The sequence below is a fragment of the Aegilops tauschii genome, chromosome 5 (genome assembly GCF_002575655.3).
Source record: "Aegilops tauschii subsp. strangulata cultivar AL8/78 chromosome 5, Aet v6.0, whole genome shotgun sequence".
NCBI classification, from domain to species: domain Eukaryota; kingdom Viridiplantae; phylum Streptophyta; class Magnoliopsida; order Poales; family Poaceae; genus Aegilops; species Aegilops tauschii.
In genome coordinates this window covers 326122159-326147117 of record NC_053039.3, presented here as the reverse complement: position 1 = coordinate 326147117, position 24959 = coordinate 326122159, and the positions used below count along the sequence as shown (strand labels likewise).

The 24959-nt window shown below is 48.2% G+C and overlaps 3 protein-coding genes across 3 annotated transcripts; all 3 read left to right on the top strand.

Moving 5' to 3' along the window:
* The first annotated feature begins 541 nt into the window (after positions 1–541).
* On the top strand, positions 542–9876 carry LOC141022820 (zinc finger BED domain-containing protein DAYSLEEPER-like). Its single transcript, XM_073499091.1, has 3 exons — positions 542–723; positions 1410–2293; positions 9814–9876. Exons 2-3 carry the CDS (start codon positions 1412–1414, stop codon positions 9874–9876), a joined length of 945 nt encoding a protein of 314 aa, XP_073355192.1. The 5' UTR covers positions 542–723; positions 1410–1411.
* A 110-nt stretch (positions 9877–9986) lies between these two features.
* LOC141022819 (zinc finger BED domain-containing protein DAYSLEEPER-like) lies at positions 9987–19323 on the top strand. Its single transcript, XM_073499090.1, has 3 exons — positions 9987–10168; positions 10855–11738; positions 19261–19323. The coding sequence occupies exons 2-3, from the start codon at positions 10857–10859 to the stop codon at positions 19321–19323; spliced, it is 945 nt and encodes a 314-aa protein (XP_073355191.1). The 5' UTR covers positions 9987–10168; positions 10855–10856.
* A 212-nt stretch (positions 19324–19535) lies between these two features.
* On the top strand, positions 19536–24956 carry LOC141022818 (zinc finger BED domain-containing protein DAYSLEEPER-like). Its single transcript, XM_073499089.1, has 3 exons — positions 19536–19615; positions 20302–21220; positions 24947–24956. Exons 2-3 carry the CDS (start codon positions 20304–20306, stop codon positions 24954–24956), a joined length of 927 nt encoding a protein of 308 aa, XP_073355190.1. The 5' UTR covers positions 19536–19615; positions 20302–20303.
* The last annotated feature ends 3 nt before the right edge of the window (positions 24957–24959 follow it).

The following is a 24959-nucleotide window of genomic DNA, read 5'->3' as shown; positions in this document are numbered from 1 at the left end:
GATCCCCAACAAGCCCCGCCGCACGGTCGGCTTAAAAAAGGACGAGCGCCGTCGCTGACGCGTAGGCCGGTCGTCATAAATTAAGCTGACCGCGTGGACAGCGGGTAGTTGGACGGCCGCCATGTGGGGACGCGGCGGATAGCGAGAAGACGCGCGAAGCGTCCGTTCGGCGTCCGCGCCGACGCATTTGGGGCGCAAATTTGGGCCGCAAATGCGTCGGCGCGGACGCGACGCGGACGTGATCTGGGTTTGGGTCGGCGCGTTGGGCCGCCACTTTTATCCGCGCCGACCCAAACAGACGCAGGCGGACGAAATGGGTCGGCCCTTTGGAGTTGCTCTAAAAAATATTCTTTTTGTGTTCTGTGCAGTTAGCACAAGGTCCAGCCGGTCCGGCCCGAGCCGAAGTGCCGGGCTTCCTGTTCAAGGTTTGAGGTATGGGCTCACGAGGAATTTGAGCCCAGAATGTGCGCACTCGCCGGGGAGGAAAGGAAAAGCGGCGGCGCGAATGTTTCGCCACTCCCTCAGTTTCCCTCTCGTTTCTGCCGCCACCGCCCACCAAGATAGATCAAAAATAAAATAAAATCGATTACCCTCCCCTCAGCCCCCCTCCTCGTCTCGTTTAGGATTCCGAGGTCCGGGGAGAAGCAGGCCGCGGCGGAGCGATACCGTCGCGTCGTATCCGATCGGCGGAGTCTCTCCCGTACCCTGGGATTGCGAGCACCGGTACGCTCTTCTTAGTTTCCCTTTTCTTGCTAGATAATGCACCGCTACTTGCTTTTTTCCCCCTTCGTCGGATCGTACTTCTGGTTTCTCCGTTCGATCGTTCCTGTCGAATGCGATGCGCTTGGAGAAAAATTGCGATGAACCGTTTGGTTTGGATGAGGAGTGTGATGGTCCTGGTCCCGGTCCCGGCCGCGCCGGAAAGGAAGGGGAGAGATTAGTCATTAGTGAAATGGTAATGTTCTACTCCCTCCGTTCGGAATTACTTGTCTCGGAAATGGATGTATCTAGACGCTACAGCATCCGGGTTGAAGCAAGTACTCGTAGTAGATATCATGTCTTTGTAGCATGCCTTCTCCAAATATGTCTGTTTATTCCCGTTTGCTGCTTGAACGGCGTTGGTAGCTGCTGTGCTCTGTAATACTGTAAGTAGTGCCTGTCGCCCTGCGGTTCTGATGTTACCTGTCTACTTCCCTCATGAGTCCGATCTGTTCGAGTCCCCTGCACTCCATATGCACCGATTCTATTAGTGTTGCCCCACTCGTGGAAAATAATCTTGCGCCGCATTTGGTTTGTGTCTGTCTGTTCAGCGAGTCACATTCTCTTTGCAACATTTCTGTGCAATTAAGCTAGGACAGTTTACTCAGGCGACTCCGTTACTCATGGGTTCTGCCTTTCTTGATGCGTAGGCATGGAAGAAGAGCCTGACAATTCCAATGCCATGGATGAACAAGAGGAGAGCACAGGCAGCGCCCCTGGCCCAGTGTTCTCGGGTCTGAAGCTGAAAAGGCTCCGATCCAAGGTGTGGGACGACTTCACGCCCATCTACATCGACGGGAAGCTCGCGCGGGCCGAGTGCATGCACTGCCACCAGGTCTTCAGCAGCGGCACCGGCAACCTGCGAAAGCACCAGGCCAAGTGCACTCCCAGAGCCCAGAAGAGGCCAATGCAACACAAGCCCCCGTTCTTGTCGGCGGGCCAACATAAATCCTCAGACGCAGCAAAGGCATTGCCCCAGGAGAAGTTTCCTGTCCTGATTGACATTCTCATCGATACGAATGAGGAAAGTCAGAAGGTTGATCAGAATTTGTCTCACGGGGAGCTTGGGACACATGAGCAGAAGAATCTTGCTTCATGTGACACTCCCACTGACAAAGATCGGAAGAATCAGTCCCATGAGGAACCTGCAGTGCCTGACCAGGACATTCTCGCTAACATGAATCAGAAGAATCTGAAGGTTGGTCAGATTGAGCCCCATGAGGAACTTGTCAGGATATTTTCTGTCCACGGGTACCCGCCATCGATACAGATCCATGATAGATTCTGTAAGTTTGTTGCTAGCTTGAATCCTATGGTGAAGATGCCGGCCAAAGTTGACATGTACAGGTACTCCAGGGAACTGTTTGACAAAGAAAAGACCAAGCTGAAGGAGAAGTTGGCAAGTTTACGCAGTCGGGTTTGCTTGAGTGCTTATGTGTGGCACTATGATCTGTTCTCAGCGTTCCTATGCTTGAGTGTTCATTACATTGATGATGAATGGGAGAAGCAGACACATATCTTGAGAAGCAGACACGTTCATTGGAACGCTTCCGCTCGCGATCTACAAGGGTATGTAGATGCACTCCTTTCCCCTCGTTGCTAGTATACTCCATAGATGGATCTTGGTGAGCGTAGGAAAATTTTAAAATTCTGCTACGATCCCCAACAGTGGCATCAAGAGCCAGGTTTATGCGTAGTTACTATGCACGAGTAGAACACAAAGCAGTTGTGGGCGTTGATGTTGCCAATTCTTCTTGCCGTTACTAGTCTTGTCTTGTTTCGGCGGTATTGTGGGATGAAGCGGCCCGGACCGACCTTACACGTACGCTTACGTGAGACAGGTTCCACCGACTGACATGCACTAGTTGCATAAGGTGGCTAGCGGGTGTCTGTCTCTCCTACTTTAGTCGGAACGGACTCGATGAAAAGGGTCCTTATGAAGGGTAAATAGAAATTGGCAAATCACGTTGTGGTTTTACGTAGGTAAGAAACGTTCTTGCTAGAAACCTATACAAGCCACGTAAAAACTTGCAACAACAATTAGAGGACGTCTAACTTGTTTTTGCAGCAAGTGCTATGTGATGTGATATGGCCAGAAGATGTGATGAATGATATATGTGATGTATGAGATTGATCATATTCTTGTAATAGGAATCACGACTTGCATGTCGATGAGTATGACAACCGGCAGGAGCCATGGGAGTTGTCTTTATTATTTTGTATGACCTGCATGTCATTGAATAACGCCATGTAAATTACTTTACTTTGTTGCTAAACGCGTTAGCCATAGAAGTAGAAGTAATCGTTGGCGTGACGACTTCATGAAGACACAATGATGGAGATCATGATGATGGAGATCATGGTGTCATGCCCGTGACGAAGATGATCATGGTGCCCCGAAGATGGAGATCAAAGGATCATAATGATATTGGCCATATCATGTCACTATTTGATTGCATGTGATGTTTATCATGTTTTTGCATCTTATTTGCTTAGAACGACGGTAGTAAGTAAGATGATCCCTTATGATAATTTCAAGAAAGTGTTCCCCCTAACTGTGCACCGTTGCGAAGGTTCGTTGTTTCGAAGCACCACGTGATGATCGGGTGTGATAGATTCTAACGTTCGAATACAACGGGTGTTGACGAGCCTAGCATGTACAGACATGGCCTCGGAACACACGCAATACACTTAGGTTGACTTGACGAGCCTAGCATGTACAGACATGGCCTCGGAACACGGAGGACCGAAAGGTCGAGCATGAGTCGTATAGAAGATGCGATCAACATGGAGATGTTCACCGATCTTGACTAGTCCGTCTCACGTGATGATCGGACACGGCCTAGTTAACTCGGATCATGTTTCACTTAGATGACTAGAGGGATGTCTGTCTGAGTGGGAGTTCATTGAGTAATTTGATTAGATGAACTTAATTATCATGAACTTAGTCTAAAATCTTTACACCATGTCTTGTAGATCAAATGGCCCACGTTGTCCTCAATTTCAACGCGTTCCTAGAGAAAACCAAGCTGAAAGATGATGGCAGCAACTATCCGGACTGGGTCCGGAACCTGAGGATCATCCTCATAGCAGCCAAGAAAGATTATGTCTTAGAAGCACCGCTAGGTGAAGCACCAATCCCAGAGAACCAAGACGTTATGAACGCTTGGCAGCAGCGTGCTGATGATTACTCCCTCGTTCAGTGCGGCATGCTTTACAGCTTAGAACCGGGTCTCCAAAAGCGTTTTGAGAAACATGGAGCATATGAGATGTTCGAGGAGCTGAAAATGGTTTTCCAAGCTCATGCCCGGGTCGAGAGATATGAAGTCTCCGACAAGTTCTTCAGCTGTAAAATGGAGGAGAATAGTTCTGTTAGTGAGCACATACTCAGAATGTCTGGGTTACACAACCGCTTGTCTCAGCTGGGAGTTAATCTCCCGGATGACGCGGTCATTGACAGAATCCTTCAGTCGCTTCCACCAAGCTACAAGAGCTTTGTGATGAACTTCAATATGCAGGGGATGGAAAAGACCATTCCCGAGGTATATTCAATGCTGAAATCAGCGGAGGTGGAGATCAGAAAAGAACATCAAGTGTTGATGGTGAATAAAACCACTAAGTTCAAGAAGGGCAAGGGTAAGAAGAACTTCAAGAAGGACGGCAAGGGAGTTGCCGCGCCCGGTAAGCCAGTTACCGGGAAGAAGTCAAAGAATGGACCCAAGCCTGAGACTGAGTGCTTTTATTGCAAGGGAAGTGGTCACTGGAAGCGGAACTGCCCCAAATACTTAGCGGACAAGAAGGCCGGCAACACAAAAGGTATATGTGATATACATGTAATTGATGTGTACCTTACCAGTACTCGTAGTAGCTCCTGGGTATTTGATACCGGTGCGGTTGCTCATATTTGTAACTCAAAACAGGAACTACGGAATAAACGGAGACTGGCGAAGGACGAGGTGACGATGCGCGTCGGGAATGGTTCCAAGGTCGATGTGATCGCCGTCGGCACGCTACCTCTGCATCTACCTACGGGATTAGTTTTAAACCTCAATAATTGTTATTTAGTGCCAGCTTTGAGCATGAACATTGTATCTGGATCTCGTTTAATTCGAGATGGCTACTCATTTAAATCTGAGAATAATGGTTGTTCTATTTATTTGAGAGATATGTTTTATGGTCATGCCCCGCTGGTCAATGGTTTATTCTTGATGAATCTCGAACGTGATGTTACACATATTCATACTGTGAATACCAAAAGATGTAAAGTTGATAACGATAGTCCCACATACTTGTGGCACTGCCGCCTTGGTCACATTGGTGTCAAGCGTATGAAGAAGCTCCATGCAGATGGACTTTTGGAGTCTCTTGATTATGAATCATTTGACACGTGTGAACCATGCCTCATGGGCAAGATGACCAAGACTCCGTTCTCCGGAACAATGGAGCGAGCAACCAACTTATTGGAAATCATACATACCGATGTGTGCGGTCCAATGAGTGTTGAGGCTCGCGGAGGATATCGTTATGTTCTCACTCTCACTGATGACTTAAGTAGATATGGGTATGTCTACCTAATGAAACACAAGTCTGAAACCTTTGAAAAGTTCAAGGAATTTCAGAGTGAGGTTGAGAATCAACGTGACAGAAAAATAAAGTTCTTACGGTCAGATCGTGGAGGAGAATATTTGAGTCACTAATTTGGTGCACACTTAAGGAAATGTGAAATCGTTTCACAACTCACGCCGCCTGGAACACCTCAGCGAAATGGTGTGTCCGAACGTCGTAATCGCACTCTATTGGATATGGTGCGATCTATGATGTCTCTTACCGATTTACCGCTCTCATTTTGGGGCTATGCTCTAGAGACTGCCGCATTCACTTTAAATAGGGCTCCGTCAAAATCCGTTGAGACGACACCGTATGAATTATGGTTTGGGAAGAAACCTAAGCTGTCGTTTCTAAAAGTTTGGGGATGCGATGCTTATGTCAAGAAATTTCAACCTGAAAAGCTCAAACCCAAGTCGGAGAAATGCGTCTTCATAGGATACCCTAAGGAAACTATTGGGTATACCTTCTACCTCAGATCCGAAGGCAAGATCTTCGTTGCCAAGAACGGGTCCTTTCTAGAGAAGGAGTTTCTCTCGAAAGAATTGAGTGGGAGGAAAGTGGAACTTGATGAGGTGATAGTCACTCCTTCCGAACCGGAAAGTAGCGCAGCGCGGGAAAATGTTCCTGTGGTGCCTACACCGACTGGGGAGGAAGTTAATGATGATGATCATGAAGCTTCGGATGAAGTTACTACTGAACCTCGCAGGTCCACAAGGACACGTTCCGCACGAGAGTGGTATGGCAACCCTGCCCTGGAAATCATGTTGTTAGACAACGGTGAACCTTCGAACTATGAAGAAGCGATGGCGGGCCCGGATTCCGACAAATGGCTAGAAGCCATAAATCCGAGATAGGATCCATGTATGAAAATGAAGTATGGACTTTGACTGACTTGCCCGATGATCGGCGAGCCATAGAAAACAAATGGATCTTTAAGAAGAAGACGGACGCGGATGGTAATGTGACCATCTACAAAGCTCGACTTGTCGCTAAGGGTTATCGACAAGTTCAAGGGGTTGACTACGATGAGACTTTCTCACCCGTAGCGAAGCTGAAGTCCGTCCGAATCATGTTAGCAATTGCCGCATACTATGATTATGAGATATGGCAGATGGACGTCAAAACGGCATTCCTTAACGGCTTCCTTAAGGAAGAGTTGTATATGATGCAGCCGGAAGGTTTTGTCGATCCTAAGAATGCTAACAAAGTATGCAAGCTCCAGCGCTCAATCTATGGGCTGGTGCAAGCATCTCGGAGTTGGAACATTCGCTTTGATGAGATGATCAAAGCGTTTGGGTTTACACAGACTTATGGAGAAGCCTGTGTTTACAAGAAAGTGAGTGGGAGCTCTGTAGCATTTCTCATATTATATGTGGATGACATTATATTGATGGGAAATGATATAGAATTCTTGGAAAGTATAAAGGCCTATTTGAATAAGTGTTTTTCAATGAAGGACCTTGGAGAAGCTGCTTATATATTAGGCATCAAGATCTATAGAGATAGATCAAGACGCCTCATTGGTCTTTCACAGAGTACATACCTTGACAAGATATTGAAGAAGTTCAATATGGATCAGTCCAAGAAGGGGTTCTTGCCTGTATTGCAAGGTGTGCAGTTGAGCACGGCTCAATGCCCGACCACGGCAGAAGATAGAGAAAAGATGAGTGTCATCCCCTATGCCTCGGCCATAGGGTCTATTATGTATGCCATGCTGTGTACCAGACCTGATGTAAACCTTGCCGTAAGTTTGGTAGGAAGGTACCAAAGTAATCCCGACATGGAACACTGGACGGCGGTCAAGAATATCCTGAAGTACCTGAAGAGGACTAAGGATATGTTTCTCGTTTATGGAGGTGACGAAGAGCTCGTCGTAAAGGGTTACGTCGACGCTAGCTTCGACACAGATCTGGATGACTCGAAGTCACAAACCGGATACGTGTATATTTTGAATGGAGGAGCAGTAAGCTGGTGCAGTTGCAAGCAAAGCGTCGTGGCGGGATCTACATGTGAAGCGGAGTACATGGCAGCCTCGGAGGCAGCACAGGAAGCAGTCTGGATGAAGGAGTTCATTACCGACCTAGGGGTGATTCCCAATGCATCGGGCCCGATGACTCTCTTCTGTGATAACACTGGAGCTACTGCCCTTGCGAAGGAGCCCAGGTTTCACAGGAAGACCAGGCATATCAAGCGTCGCTTCAACTCCATTCGTGAAAGTGTTCAAAATGGAGACATAGATATTTGTAAAGTACATACGGACCTGAATATAGCAGATCCGTTGACTAAACCTCTCCCTAGAGCAAAACATGATCAACACCAGGACGCAATGGGTGTTCGATTCATCACAATGTAACTAGATTATTGACTCCAGTGCAAGTGGGAGACTGTTGGAAATATGCCCTAGAGGCAATAATAAATGGTTATTATTATATTTCTTTGTTCATGGTAATTGTCTATTGTTCATGCTATAATTGTGTTATCCGGAAATCGTAATACATGTGTGAATACATAGACCACAACGTGTCCCTAGTAAGCCTCTAGTTGACTAGCTCGTTGATCAACAGATAGTCATGGTTTCCTGAATATGGACATTGGATGTCATTGATAATGGGATCACATCATTGGGAGAATGATGTGATGGACAAGACCCAATCCTAAGCATAGCATAAAAGATCGTGTAGTTTCGTTTGCTAGAGCTTTTCCAATGTCAAGTATCTTTTCCTTAGACCATGAGATCGTGCAACTCCCGGATACCGTAGGAGTGCTTTGGGTGTGCCAAACGTCACAACGTAACTGGGTGACTATAAAGGTGCACTACGGATATCTCCGAAAGTGTCTGTTGGGTTGGCACGGATCGAGACTGGGATTTGTCACTCCGTATGACGGAGAGGTATCTCTGGGCCCACTCGGTAATGCATCATCATAATGAGCTCAATGTGACTAAGGCGTTAGTCACGGGATCATGCATTGCGGTACGAGTAAAGAGACTTATCGATTGAACAAGGTATTGGGATACCGACGATCGAATCTCGGGCAAGTAACATACCGATTGACAAAGGGAATTGTATACGGGATTGATTGAATCCTCGACATCGTGGTTCATCCGATGAGATCATCGTGGAACATGTGGGAGCCAACATGGGTATCCAGATCCCGCTGTTGGTTATTTACCGGAGAGGCGTCTCGGTCATGTCTGCATGTCTCCCGAACCCGTAGGGTCTACACACTTAAGGTTCGGTGACGCTAGGGTTGAAGAGATATGAGTATGCGGAAACCCGAAAGTTGTTCGGAGTCCCGGATGAGATCCCGGACGTCACGAGGAGTTCCGGAATGGTCCGGAGGTGAAGAATTATATATAGAAAGTCCAGTTTCGGCCACTGGGAAAGTTTCGGGGGTTATCGGTATTGTACCGGGACCACCGGAAGGGTCCCGGGGGTCCACCGGGTGGGGCCACCTGTCCCGGAGGGCCCCATGGGCTGAAGTGGGAAGGGAACCAGCCCATAGTGGGCTGGGGCGCCCCCCATGGGCCTCCCCCCTGCGCCTAGGGTTGAAAACCCTAGGGTGGGGGGGGCGCCCCACTTGACTTGGGGGGTAAGTTACCCCCCTGGCCGCCGCCCCCCCATCCAGATGGGTTCTGGCCGGCGCCCCCCCTCCCAGGGGGCCTATATAAAAGGGGGGGGAGGGAGGGCAGTAGTATTACAGCCTTGGGCGCCTTCCTCCTCCCCTGCTACACCTCTCCCTCTCGCAGAAGCTTGGCGAAGCCCTGCCGAGACCCGCTACATCCACCACCACGCCGTCGTGCTGCTGGATCTCCATCAACCTCTCCTTCCCCCTTGCTGGATCAAGAAGGAGGAGACGTCGCTGCACCGCACGTGTGTTGAACGCGGAGGTGCCGTCCGTTCGGCACTCGGTCATCGGTGATTTGAATCACGGCGAGTACGACTCCGTCATCCACGTTCATTGGAACGCTTCCGCTCGCGATCTACAAGGGTATGTAGATGCACTCCTTTCCCCTCGTTGCTAGTATACTCCATAGATGGATCTTGATAAGCGTAGGAAAATTTTAAAATTCTGCTACGATCCCCAACAAGCCCCGCCGCACGGTCGGCTTAAAAAAGGACGAGCGCCGTCGCTGACGCGTAGGCCGGTCGTCATAAATTAAGCTGACCGCGTGGACAGCGGGTAGTTGGACGGCCGCCATGTGGGGACGCGGCGGATAGCGAGAAGACGCGCGAAGCGTCCGTTCGGCGTCCGCGCCGACGCATTTGGGGCGCAAATTTGGGCCGCAAATGCGTCGGCGCGGACGCGACGCGGACGTGATCTGGGTTTGGGTCGGCGCGTTGGGCCGCCACTTTTATCCGCGCCGACCCAAACAGACGCAGGCGGACGAAATGGGTCGGCCCTTTGGAGTTGCTCTAAAAAATATTCTTTTTGTGTTCTGTGCAGTTAGCACAAGGTCCAGCCGGTCCGGCCCGAGCCGAAGTGCCGGGCTTCCTGTTCAAGGTTTGAGGTATGGGCTCACGAGGAATTTGAGCCCAGAATGTGCGCACTCGCCGGGGAGGAAAGGAAAAGCGGCGGCGCGAATGTTTCGCCACTCCCTCAGTTTCCCTCTCGTTTCTGCCGCCACCGCCCACCAAGATAGATCAAAAATAAAATAAAATCGATTACCCTCCCCTCAGCCCCCCTCCTCGTCTCGTTTAGGATTCCGAGGTCCGGGGAGAAGCAGGCCGCGGCGGAGCGATACCGTCGCGTCGTATCCGATCGGCGGAGTCTCTCCCGTACCCTGGGATTGCGAGCACCGGTACGCTCTTCTTAGTTTCCCTTTTCTTGCTAGATAATGCACCGCTACTTGCTTTTTTCCCCCTTCGTCGGATCGTACTTCTGGTTTCTCCGTTCGATCGTTCCTGTCGAATGCGATGCGCTTGGAGAAAAATTGCGATGAACCGTTTGGTTTGGATGAGGAGTGTGATGGTCCTGGTCCCGGTCCCGGCCGCGCCGGAAAGGAAGGGGAGAGATTAGTCATTAGTGAAATGGTAATGTTCTACTCCCTCCGTTCGGAATTACTTGTCTCGGAAATGGATGTATCTAGACGCTACAGCATCCGGGTTGAAGCAAGTACTCGTAGTAGATATCATGTCTTTGTAGCATGCCTTCTCCAAATATGTCTGTTTATTCCCGTTTGCTGCTTGAACGGCGTTGGTAGCTGCTGTGCTCTGTAATACTGTAAGTAGTGCCTGTCGCCCTGCGGTTCTGATGTTACCTGTCTACTTCCCTCATGAGTCCGATCTGTTCGAGTCCCCTGCACTCCATATGCACCGATTCTATTAGTGTTGCCCCACTCGTGGAAAATAATCTTGCGCCGCATTTGGTTTGTGTCTGTCTGTTCAGCGAGTCACATTCTCTTTGCAACATTTCTGTGCAATTAAGCTAGGACAGTTTACTCAGGCGACTCCGTTACTCATGGGTTCTGCCTTTCTTGATGCGTAGGCATGGAAGAAGAGCCTGACAATTCCAATGCCATGGATGAACAAGAGGAGAGCACAGGCAGCGCCCCTGGCCCAGTGTTCTCGGGTCTGAAGCTGAAAAGGCTCCGATCCAAGGTGTGGGACGACTTCACGCCCATCTACATCGACGGGAAGCTCGCGCGGGCCGAGTGCATGCACTGCCACCAGGTCTTCAGCAGCGGCACCGGCAACCTGCGAAAGCACCAGGCCAAGTGCACTCCCAGAGCCCAGAAGAGGCCAATGCAACACAAGCCCCCGTTCTTGTCGGCGGGCCAACATAAATCCTCAGACGCAGCAAAGGCATTGCCCCAGGAGAAGTTTCCTGTCCTGATTGACATTCTCATCGATACGAATGAGGAAAGTCAGAAGGTTGATCAGAATTTGTCTCACGGGGAGCTTGGGACACATGAGCAGAAGAATCTTGCTTCATGTGACACTCCCACTGACAAAGATCGGAAGAATCAGTCCCATGAGGAACCTGCAGTGCCTGACCAGGACATTCTCGCTAACATGAATCAGAAGAATCTGAAGGTTGGTCAGATTGAGCCCCATGAGGAACTTGTCAGGATATTTTCTGTCCACGGGTACCCGCCATCGATACAGATCCATGATAGATTCTGTAAGTTTGTTGCTAGCTTGAATCCTATGGTGAAGATGCCGGCCAAAGTTGACATGTACAGGTACTCCAGGGAACTGTTTGACAAAGAAAAGACCAAGCTGAAGGAGAAGTTGGCAAGTTTACGCAGTCGGGTTTGCTTGAGTGCTTATGTGTGGCACTATGATCTGTTCTCAGCGTTCCTATGCTTGAGTGTTCATTACATTGATGATGAATGGGAGAAGCAGACACATATCTTGAGAAGCAGACACGTTCATTGGAACGCTTCCGCTCGCGATCTACAAGGGTATGTAGATGCACTCCTTTCCCCTCGTTGCTAGTATACTCCATAGATGGATCTTGGTGAGCGTAGGAAAATTTTAAAATTCTGCTACGATCCCCAACAGTGGCATCAAGAGCCAGGTTTATGCGTAGTTACTATGCACGAGTAGAACACAAAGCAGTTGTGGGCGTTGATGTTGCCAATTCTTCTTGCCGTTACTAGTCTTGTCTTGTTTCGGCGGTATTGTGGGATGAAGCGGCCCGGACCGACCTTACACGTACGCTTACGTGAGACAGGTTCCACCGACTGACATGCACTAGTTGCATAAGGTGGCTAGCGGGTGTCTGTCTCTCCTACTTTAGTCGGAACGGACTCGATGAAAAGGGTCCTTATGAAGGGTAAATAGAAATTGGCAAATCACGTTGTGGTTTTACGTAGGTAAGAAACGTTCTTGCTAGAAACCTATACAAGCCACGTAAAAACTTGCAACAACAATTAGAGGACGTCTAACTTGTTTTTGCAGCAAGTGCTATGTGATGTGATATGGCCAGAAGATGTGATGAATGATATATGTGATGTATGAGATTGATCATATTCTTGTAATAGGAATCACGACTTGCATGTCGATGAGTATGACAACCGGCAGGAGCCATGGGAGTTGTCTTTATTATTTTGTATGACCTGCATGTCATTGAATAACGCCATGTAAATTACTTTACTTTGTTGCTAAACGCGTTAGCCATAGAAGTAGAAGTAATCGTTGGCGTGACGACTTCATGAAGACACAATGATGGAGATCATGATGATGGAGATCATGGTGTCATGCCGGTGACGAAGATGATCATGGTGCCCCGAAGATGGAGATCAAAGGAGCATAATGATATTGGCCATATCATGTCACTATTTGATTGCATGTGATGTTTATCATGTTTTTGCATCTTATTTGCTTAGAACGACGGTAGTAAGTAAGATGATCCCTTATGATAATTTCAAGAAAGTGTTCCCCCTAACTGTGCACCGTTGCGAAGGTTCGTTGTTTCGAAGCACCACGTGATGATCGGGTGTGATAGATTCTAACGTTCGAATACAACGGGTGTTGACGAGCCTAGCATGTACAGACATGGCCTCGGAACACACGCAATACACTTAGGTTGACTTGACGAGCCTAGCATGTACAGACATGGCCTCGGAACACGGAGGACCGAAAGGTCGAGCATGAGTCGTATAGAAGATGCGATCAACATGGAGATGTTCACCGATCTTGACTAGTCCGTCTCACGTGATGATCGGACACGGCCTAGTTAACTCGGATCATGTTTCACTTAGATGACTAGAGGGATGTCTGTCTGAGTGGGAGTTCATTGAGTAATTTGATTAGATGAACTTAATTATCATGAACTTAGTCTAAAATCTTTACACCATGTCTTGTAGATCAAATGGCCCACGTTGTCCTCAATTTCAACGCGTTCCTAGAGAAAACCAAGCTGAAAGATGATGGCAGCAACTATCCGGACTGGGTCCGGAACCTGAGGATCATCCTCATAGCAGCCAAGAAAGATTATGTCTTAGAAGCACCGCTAGGTGAAGCACCAATCCCAGAGAACCAAGACGTTATGAACGCTTGGCAGCAGCGTGCTGATGATTACTCCCTCGTTCAGTGCGGCATGCTTTACAGCTTAGAACCGGGTCTCCAAAAGCGTTTTGAGAAACATGGAGCATATGAGATGTTCGAGGAGCTGAAAATGGTTTTCCAAGCTCATGCCCGGGTCGAGAGATATGAAGTCTCCGACAAGTTCTTTAGCTGTAAAATGGAGGAGAATAGTTCTGTTAGTGAGCACATACTCAGAATGTCTGGGTTACACAACCGCTTGTCTCAGCTGGGAGTTAATCTCCCGGATGACGCGGTCATTGACAGAATCCTTCAGTCGCTTCCACCAAGCTACAAGAGCTTTGTGATGAACTTCAATATGCAGGGGATGGAAAAGACCATTCCCGAGGTATATTCAATGCTGAAATCAGCGGAGGTGGAGATCAGAAAAGAACATCAAGTGTTGATGGTGAATAAAACCACTAAGTTCAAGAAGGGCAAGGGTAAGAAGAACTTCAAGAAGGACGGCAAGGGAGTTGCCGCGCCCGGTAAGCCAGTTACCGGGAAGAAGTCAAAGAATGGACCCAAGCCTGAGACTGAGTGCTTTTATTGCAAGGGAAGTGGTCACTGGAAGCGGAACTGCCCCAAATACTTAGCGGACAAGAAGGCCGGCAACACAAAAGGTATATGTGATATACATGTAATTGATGTGTACCTTACCAGTACTCGTAGTAGCTCCTGGGTATTTGATACCGGTGCGGTTGCTCATATTTGTAACTCAAAACAGGAACTACGGAATAAACGGAGACTGGCGAAGGACGAGGTGACGATGCGCGTCGGGAATGGTTCCAAGGTCGATGTGATCGCCGTCGGCACGCTACCTCTGCATCTACCTACGGGATTAGTTTTAAACCTCAATAATTGTTATTTAGTGCCAGCTTTGAGCATGAACATTGTATCTGGATCTCGTTTAATTCGAGATGGCTACTCATTTAAATCTGAGAATAATGGTTGTTCTATTTATTTGAGAGATATGTTTTATGGTCATGCCCCGCTGGTCAATGGTTTATTCTTGATGAATCTCGAACGTGATGTTACACATATTCATACTGTGAATACCAAAAGATGTAAAGTTGATAACGATAGTCCCACATACTTGTGGCACTGCCGCCTTGGTCACATTGGTGTCAAGCGTATGAAGAAGCTCCATGCAGATGGACTTTTGGAGTCTCTTGATTATGAATCATTTGACACGTGTGAACCATGCCTCATGGGCAAGATGACCAAGACTCCGTTCTCCGGAACAATGGAGCGAGCAACCAACTTATTGGAAATCATACATACCGATGTGTGCGGTCCAATGAGTGTTGAGGCTCGCGGAGGATATCGTTATGTTCTCACTCTCACTGATGACTTAAGTAGATATGGGTATGTCTACCTAATGAAACACAAGTCTGAAACCTTTGAAAAGTTCAAGGAATTTCAGAGTGAGGTTGAGAATCAACGTGACAGAAAAATAAAGTTCTTACGGTCAGATCGTGGAGGAGAATATTTGAGTCACTAATTTGGTGCACACTTAAGGAAATGTGAAATCGTTTCACAACTCACGCCGCCTGGAACACCTCAGCGAAATGGTGTGTCCGAACGTCGTAATCGCACTCTATTGGATATGGTGCGATCTATGATGTCTCTTACCGATTTACCGCTCTCATTTTGGGGCTATGCTCTAGAGACTGCCGCATTCACTTTAAATAGGGCTCCGTCGAAATCCGTTGAGACGACACCGTATGAATTATGGTTTGGGAAGAAACCTAAGCTGTCGTTTCTAAAAGTTTGGGGATGCGATGCTTATGTCAAGAAATTTCAACCTGAAAAGCTCAAACCCAAGTCGGAGAAATGCGTCTTCATAGGATACCCTAAGGAAACTATTGGGTATACCTTCTACCTCAGATCCGAAGGCAAGATCTTCGTTGCCAAGAACGGGTCCTTTCTAGAGAAGGAGTTTCTCTCGAAAGAATTGAGTGGGAGGAAAGTGGAACTTGATGAGGTGATAGTCACTCCTTCCGAACCGGAAAGTAGCGCAGCGCGGGAAAATGTTCCTGTGGTGCCTACACCGACTGGGGAGGAAGTTAATGATGATGATCATGAAGCTTCGGATGAAGTTACTACTGAACCTCGCAGGTCCACAAGGACACGTTCCGCACGAGAGTGGTATGGCAACCCTGTCCTGGAAATCATGTTGTTAGACAACGGTGAACCTTCGAACTATGAAGAAGCGATGGCGGGCCCGGATTCCGACAAATGGCTAGAAGCCATAAATCCGAGATAGGATCCATGTATGAAAATGAAGTATGGACTTTGACTGACTTGCCCGATGATCGGCGAGCCATAGAAAACAAATGGATCTTTAAGAAGAAGACGGACGCGGATGGTAATGTGACCATCTACAAAGCTCGACTTGTCGCTAAGGGTTATCGACAAGTTCAAGGGGTTGACTACGATGAGACTTTCTCACCCGTAGCGAAGCTGAAGTCCGTCCGAATCATGTTAGCAATTGCCGCATACTATGATTATGAGATATGGCAGATGGACGTCAAAACGGCATTCCTTAACGGCTTCCTTAAGGAAGAGTTGTATATGATGCAGCCGGAAGGTTTTGTCGATCCTAAGAATGCTAACAAAGTATGCAAGCTCCAGCGCTCAATCTATGGGCTGGTGCAAGCATCTCGGAGTTGGAACATTCGCTTTGATGAGATGATCAAAGCGTTTGGGTTTACACAGACTTATGGAGAAGCCTGTGTTTACAAGAAAGTGAGTGGGAGCTCTGTAGCATTTCTCATATTATATGTGGATGACATTATATTGATGGGAAATGATATAGAATTCTTGGAAAGTATAAAGGCCTATTTGAATAAGTGTTTTTCAATGAAGGACCTTGGAGAAGCTGCTTATATATTAGGCATCAAGATCTATAGAGATAGATCAAGACGCCTCATTGGTCTTTCACAGAGTACATACCTTGACAAGATATTGAAGAAGTTCAATATGGATCAGTCCAAGAAGGGGTTCTTGCCTGTATTGCAAGGTGTGCAGTTGAGCACGGCTCAATGCCCGACCACGACAGAAGATAGAGAAAAGATGAGTGTCATCCCCTATGCCTCGGCCATAGGGTCTATTATGTATGCCATGCTGTGTACCAGACCTGATGTAAACCTTGCCGTAAGTTTGGTAGGAAGGTACCAAAGTAATCCCGACATGGAACACTGGACGGCGGTCAAGAATATCCTGAAGTACCTGAAGAGGACTAAGGATATGTTTCTCGTTTATGGAGGTGACGAAGAGCTCGTCGTAAAGGGTTACGTCGACGCTAGCTTCGACACAGATCTGGATGACTCGAAGTCACAAACCGGATACGTGTATATTTTGAATGGAGGAGCAGTAAGCTGGTGCAGTTGCAAGCAAAGCGTCGTGGCGGGATCTACATGTGAAGCGGAGTACATGGCAGCCTCGGAGGCAGCACAGGAAGCAGTCTGGATGAAGGAGTTCATTACCGACCTAGGGGTGATTCCCAATGCATCGGGCCCGATGACTCTCTTCTGTGATAACACTGGAGCTACTGCCCTTGCGAAGGAGCCCAGGTTTCACAGGAAGACCAGGCATATCAAGCGTCGCTTCAACTCCATTCGTGAAAGTGTTCAAAATGGAGACATAGATATTTGTAAAGTACATACGGACCTGAATATAGCAGATCCGTTGACTAAACCTCTCCCTAGAGCAAAACATGATCAACACCAGGACGCAATGGGTGTTCGATTCATCACAATGTAACTAGATTATTGACTCCAGTGCAAGTGGGAGACTGTTGGAAATATGCCCTAGAGGCAATAATAAATGGTTATTATTATATTTCTTTGTTCATGGTAATTGTCTATTGTTCATGCTATAATTGTGTTATCAGGAAATCGTAATACATGTGTGAATACATAGACCACAACGTGTCCCTAGTAAGCCTCTAGTTGACTAGCTCGTTGATCAACAGATAGTCATGGTTTCCTGAATATGGACATTGGATGTCATTGATAATGGGATCACATCATTGGGAGAATGATGTGATGGACAAGACCCAATCCTAAGCATAGCATAAAAGATCGTGTAGTTTCGTTTGCTAGAGCTTTTCCAATGTCAAGTATCTTTTCCTTAGACCATGAGATCGTGCAACTCCCGGATACCGTAGGAGTGCTTTGGGTGTGCCAAACGTCACAACGTAACTGGGTGACTATAAAGGTGCACTACGGATATCTCCGAAAGTGTCTGTTGGGTTGGCACGGATCGAGACTGGGATTTGTCACTCCGTATGACGGAGAGGTATCTCTGGGCCCACTCGGTAATGCATCATCATAATGAGCTCAATGTGACTAAGGCGTTAGTCACGGGATCATGCATTGCGGTACGAGTAAAGAGACTTATCGATTGAACAAGGTATTGGGATACCGACGATCGAATCTCGGGCAAGTAACATACCGATTGACAAAGGGAATTGTATACGGGATTGATTGAATCCTCGACATCGTGGTTCATCCGATGAGATCATCGTGGAACATGTGGGAGCCAACATGGGTATCCAGATCCCGCTGTTGGTTATTGACCGGAGAGGCGTCTCGGTCATGTCTGCATGTCTCCCGAACCCGTAGGGTCTACACACTTAAGGTTCGGTGACGCTAGGGTTGAAGAGATATGAGTATGCGGAAACCCGAAAGTTGTTCGGAGTCCCGGATGAGATCCCGGACGTCACGAGGAGTTCCGGAATGGTCCGGAGGTGAAGAATTATATATAGAAAGTCCAGTTTCGGCCACTGGGAAAGTTTCGGGGGTTATCGGTATTGTACCGGGACCACCGGAAGGGTCCCGGGGGTCCACCGGGTGGGGCCACCTGTCCCGGAGGGCCCCATGGGCTGAAGTGGGAAGGGAACCAGCCCATAGTGGGCTGGGGCGCCCCCCATGGGCCTCCCCCCTGCGCCTAGGGTTGAAAACCCTAGGGTGGGGGGGGCGCCCCACTTGACTTGGGGGGTAAGTTACCCCCCTGGCCGCCGCCCCCCCATCCAGATGGGTTCTGGCCGGCGCCCCCCCTCCCAGGGGGCCTATATAAAAGGGGGGGGGGAGGGAGGGCAGTAGTATTACAGCCTTGGGCGCCTTCCTCCTCCCCTGCTACACCTCTCCCTCTCGCAGAAGCTTGGCGAAGCCCTGCCGAGACCCGCTACATCCACCACCACGCCGTCGTGCTGCTGGATCTCCATCAACCTCTCCTTCCCCCTTGCTGGATCAAGAAGGAGGAGACGTCGCTGCACCGCACGTGTGTTGAACGCGGAGGTGCCGTCCGTTCGGCACTCGGTCATCGGTGATTTGAATCACGGCGAGTACGACTCCGTCATCCACGTTCATTGGAACGCTTCCGCTCGCGATCTACAAGGGTATGTAGATGCACTCCTTTCCCCTCGTTGCTAGTATACTCCATAGATGGATCTTGATAAGCGTAGGAAAATTTTAAAATTCTGCTACGATCCCCAACAAGCCCCGCCGCACGGTCGGCTTAAAAAAGGACGAGCGCCGTCGCTGACGCGTAGGCCGGTCGTCATAAATTAAGCTGACCGCGTGGACAGCGGGTAGTTGGACGGCCGCCATGTGGGGACGCGGCGGATAGCGAGAAGACGCGCGAAGCGTCCGTTCGGCGTCCGCGCCGACGCATTTGGGGCGCAAATTTGGGCCGCAAATGCGTCGGCGCGGACGCGACGCGGACGTGATCTGGGTTTGGGTCGGCGCGTTGGGCCGCCACTTTTATCCGCGCCGACCCAAACAGACGCAGGCGGACGAAATGGGTCGGCCCTTTGGAGTTGCTCTAAAAAATATTCTTTTTGTGTTCTGTGCAGTTAGCACAAGGTCCAGCCGGTCCGGCCCGAGCCGAAGTGCCGGGCTTCCTGTTCAAGGTTTGAGGTATGGGCTCACGAGGAATTTGAGCCCAGAATGTGCGCACTCGCCGGGGAGGAAAGGAAAAGCGGCGGCGCGAATGTTTCGCCACTCCCTCAGTTTCCCTCTCGTTTCTGCCGCCACCGCCCACCAAGATAGATCAAAAATAAAATAAAATCGATTACCCTCCCCTCAGCCCCCCTCCTCGTCTCGTTTAGGATTCTGAGGTCCAGGGAGAAGCAGGCCGCGGCGGAGCGATACCGTCGCGTCGTATCCGATCGGCGGAGTCTCTCCCGTACCCTGGGATTGCGAGCACCGGTACGCTCTTCTTAGTTTCCCTTTTCTTGCTGGATAATGCACCGCTACTTGCTTTTTTCCCCCTTCGTCGGATCGTACTTCTGGTTTCTCCGTTCGATCGTTCCTGTCGAATGCGATGCGCTTGGAGAAAAATTGCGATGAACCGTTTGGTTTGGATGAGGAGTGTGATGGTCCTGGTCCCGGTCCCGGCCGCGCCGGAAAGGAAGGGGAGAGATTAGTCATTAGTGAAATGGTAATGTTCTACTCCCTCCGTTCGGAATTACTTGTCTCGGAAATGGATGTATCTAGACGCTACAGCATCCGGGTTGAAGCAAGTACTCGTAGTAGATATCATGTCTTTGTAGCATGCCTTCTCCAAATATGTCTGTTTATTCCCGTTTGCTGCTTGAACGGCGTTGGTAGCTGCTGTGCTCTGTAATACTGTAAGTAGTGCCTGTCGCCCTGCGGTTCTGATGTTACCTGTCTACTTCCCTCATGAGTCCGATCTGTTCGAGTCCCCTGCACTCCATATGCACCGATTCTATTAGTGTTGCCCCACTCGTGGAAAATAATCTTGCGCCGCATTTGGTTTGTGTCTGTCTGTTCAGCGAGTCACATTCTCTTTGCAACATTTCTGTGCAATTAAGCTAGGACAGTTTACTCAGGCGACTCCGTTACTCATGGGTTCTGCCTTTCTTGATGCGTAGGCATGGAAGAAGAGCCTGACAATTCCAATGCCATGGATGAACAAGAGGAGAGCACAGGCAGCGCCCCTGGCCCAGTGTTCTCGGGTCTGAAGCTGAAAAGGCTCCGATCCAAGGTGTGGGACGACTTCACGCCCATCTACATCGACGGGAAGCTCGCGCGGGCCGAGTGCATGCACTGCCACCAGGTCTTCAGCAGCGGCACCGGCAACCTGCGAAAGCACCAGGCCAAGTGCACTCCCAGAGCCCAGAAGAGGCCAATGCAACACAAGCCCCCGTTCTTGTCGGCGGGCCAACATAAATCCTCAGACGCAGCAAAGGCATTGCCCCAGGAGAAGTTTCCTGTCCTGATTGACATTCTCATCGATACGAATGAGGAAAGTCAGAAGGTTGATCAGAATTTGTCTCACGGGGAGCTTGGGACACATGAGCAGAAGAATCTTGCTTCATGTGACACTCCCACTGACAAAGATCGGAAGAATCAGTCCCATGAGGAACCTGCAGTGCCTGACCAGGACATTCTCGCTAACATGAATCAGAAGAATCTGAAGGTTGGTCAGATTGAGCCCCATGAGGAACTTGTCAGGATATTTTCTGTCCACGGGTACCCGCCATCGATACAGATCCATGATAGATTCTGTAAGTTTGTTGCTAGCTTGAATCCTATGGTGAAGATGCCGGCCAAAGTTGACATGTACAGGTACTCCAGGGAACTGTTTGACAAAGAAAAGACCAAGCTGAAGGAGAAGTTGGCAAGTTTACGCAGTCGGGTTTGCTTGAGTGCTTATGTGTGGCACTATGATCTGTTCTCAGCGTTCCTATGCTTGAGTGTTCATTACATTGATGATGAATGGGAGAAGCAGACACATATCTTGAGAAGCAGACACGTTCATTGGAACGCTTCCGCTCGCGATCTACAAGGGTATGTAGATGCACTCCTTTCCCCTCGTTGCTAGTATACTCCATAGATGGATCTTGGTGAGCGTAGGAAAATTTTAAAATTCTGCTACGATCCCCAACAGTGGCATCAAGAGCCAGGTTTATGCGTAGTTACTATGCACGAGTAGAACACAAAGCAGTTGTGGGCGTTGATGTTGCCAATTCTTCTTGCCGTTACTAGTCTTGTCTTGTTTCGGCGGTATTGTGGGATGAAGCGGCCCGGACCGACCTTACACGTACGCTTACGTGAGACAGGTTCCACCGACTGACATGCACTAGTTGCATAAGGTGGCTAGCGGGTGTCTGTCTCTCCTACTTTAGTCGGAACGGACTCGATGAAAAGGGTCCTTATGAAGGGTAAATAGAAATTGGCAAATCACGTTGTGGTTTTACGTAGGTAAGAAACGTTCTTGCTAGAAACCTATACAAGCCACGTAAAAACTTGCAACAACAATTAGAGGACGTCTAACTTGTTTTTGCAGCAAGTGCTATGTGATGTGATATGGCCAGAAGATGTGATGAATGATATATGTGATGTATGAGATTGATCATATTCTTGTAATAGGAATCACGACTTGCATGTCGATGAGTATGACAACCGGCAGGAGCCATGGGAGTTGTCTTTATTATTTTGTATGACCTGCATGTCATTGAATAACGCCATGTAAATTACTTTACTTTGTTGCTAAACGCGTTAGCCATAGAAGTAGAAGTAATCGTTGGCGTGACGACTTCATGAAGACACAATGATGGAGATCATGATGATGGAGATCATGGTGTCATGCCCGTGACGAAGATGATCATGGTGCCCCGAAGATGGAGATCAAAGGAGCATAATGATATTGGCCATATCATGTCACTATTTGATTGCATGTGATGTTTATCATGTTTTTGCATCTTATTTGCTTAGAACGACGGTAGTAAGTAAGATGATCCCTTATGATAATTTCAAGAAAGTGTTCCCCCTAACTGTGCACCGTTGCGAAGGTTCGTTGTTTCGAAGCACCACGTGATGATCGGGTGTGATAGATTCTAACGTTCGAATACAACGGGTGTTGACGAGCCTAGCATGTACAGACATGGCCTCGGAACACACGCAATACACTTAGGTTGACTTGACGAGCCTAGCATGTACAGACATGGCCTCGGAACACGGAGGACCGAAAGGTCGAGCATGAGTCGTATAGAAGATGCGATCAACATGGAGATGTTCACCGATCTTGACTAGTCCGTCTCACGTGATGATCGGACACGGCCTAGTTAACTCGGATCATGTTTCACTTAGATGACTAGAGGGATGTCTGTCTGAGTGGGAGTTCATTGAGTAATTTGATTAGATGAACTTAATTATCATGAACTTAGTCTAAAATCTTTACACCATGTCTTGTAGATCAAATGGCCCACGTTGTCCTCAATTTCAACGCGTTCCTAGAGAAAACCAAGCTGAAAGATGATGGCAGCAACTATCCGGACTGGGTCCGGAACCTGAGGATCATCCTCATAGCAGCCAAGAAAGATTATGTCTTAGAAGCACCGCTAGGTGAAGCACCAATCCCAGAGAACCAAGACGTTATGAACGCTTGGCAGCAGCGTGCTGATGATTACTCCCTCGTTCAGTGCGGCATGCTTTACAGCTTAGAACCGGGTCTCCAAAAGCGTTTTGAGAAACATGGAGCATATGAGATGTTCGAGGAGCTGAAAATGGTTTTCCAAGCTCATGCCCGGGTCGAGAGATATGAAGTCTCCGACAAGTTCTTCAGCTGTAAAATGGAGGAGAATAGTTCTGTTAGTGAGCACATACTCAGAATGTCTGGGTTACACAACCGCTTGTCTCAGCTGGGAGTTAATCTCCCGGATGACGCGGTCATTGACAGAATCCTTCAGTCGCTTCCACCAAGCTACAAGAGCTTTGTGATGAACTTCAATATGCAGGGGATGGAAAAGACCATTCCCGAGGTATATTCAATGCTGAAATCAGCGGAGGTGGAGATCAGAAAAGAACATCAAGTGTTGATGGTGAATAAAACCACTAAGTTCAAGAAGGGCAAGGGTAAGAAGAACTTCAAGAAGGACGGCAAGGGAGTTGCCGCGCCCGGTAAGCCAGTTACCGGGAAGAAGTCAAAGAATGGACCCAAGCCTGAGACTGAGTGCTTTTATTGCAAGGGAAGTGGTCACTGGAAGCGGAACTGCCCCAAATACTTAGCGGACAAGAAGGCCGGCAACACAAAAGGTATATGTGATATACATGTAATTGATGTGTACCTTACCAGTACTCGTAGTAGCTCCTGGGTATTTGATACCGGTGCGGTTGCTCATATTTGTAACTCAAAACAGGAACTACGGAATAAACGGAGACTGGCGAAGGACGAGGTGACGATGCGCGTCGGGAATGGTTCCAAGGTCGATGTGATCGCCGTCGGCACGCTACCTCTGCATCTACCTACGGGATTAGTTTTAAACCTCAATAATTGTTATTTAGTGCCAGCTTTGAGCATGAACATTGTATCTGGATCTCGTTTAATTCGAGATGGCTACTCATTTAAATCTGAGAATAATGGTTGTTCTATTTATTTGAGAGATATGTTTTATGGTCATGCCCCGCTGGTCAATGGTTTATTCTTGATGAATCTCGAACGTGATGTTACACATATTCATACTGTGAATACCAAAAGATGTAAAGTTGATAACGATAGTCCCACATACTTGTGGCACTGCCGCCTTGGTCACATTGGTGTCAAGCGTATGAAGAAGCTCCATGCAGATGGACTTTTGGAGTCTCTTGATTATGAATCATTTGACACGTGTGAACCATGCCTCATGGGCAAGATGACCAAGACTCCGTTCTCTGGAACAATGGAGCGAGCAACCAACTTATTGGAAATCATACATACCGATGTGTGCGGTCCAATGAGTGTTGAGGCTCGCGGAGGATATCGTTATGTTCTCACTCTCACTGATGACTTAAGTAGATATGGGTATGTCTACCTAATGAAACACAAGTCTGAAACCTTTGAAAAGTTCAAGGAATTTCAGAGTGAGGTTGAGAATCAACGTGACAGAAAAATAAAGTTCTTACGGTCAGATCGTGGAGGAGAATATTTGAGTCACTAATTTGGTGCACACTTAAGGAAATGTGAAATCGTTTCACAACTCACGCCGCCTGGAACACCTCAGCGAAATGGTGTGTCCGAACGTCGTAATCGCACTCTATTGGATATGGTGCGATCTATGATGTCTCTTACCGATTTACCGCTCTCATTTTGGGGCTATGCTCTAGAGACTGCCGCATTCACTTTAAATAGGGCTCCGTCGAAATCCGTTGAGACGACACCGTATGAATTATGGTTTGGGAAGAAACCTAAGCTGTCGTTTCTAAAAGTTTGGGGATGCGATGCTTATGTCAAGAAATTTCAACCTGAAAAGCTCAAACCCAAGTCGGAGAAATGCGTCTTCATAGGATACCCTAAGGAAACTATTGGGTATACCTTCTACCTCAGATCCGAAGGCAAGATCTTCGTTGCCAAGAACGGGTCCTTTCTAGAGAAGGAGTTTCTCTCGAAAGAATTGAGTGGGAGGAAAGTGGAACTTGATGAGGTGATAGTCACTCCTTCCGAACCGGAAAGTAGCGCAGCGCGGGAAAATGTTTCTGTGGTGCCTACACCGACTGGGGAGGAAGTTAATGATGATGATCATGAAGCTTCGGATGAAGTTACTACTGAACC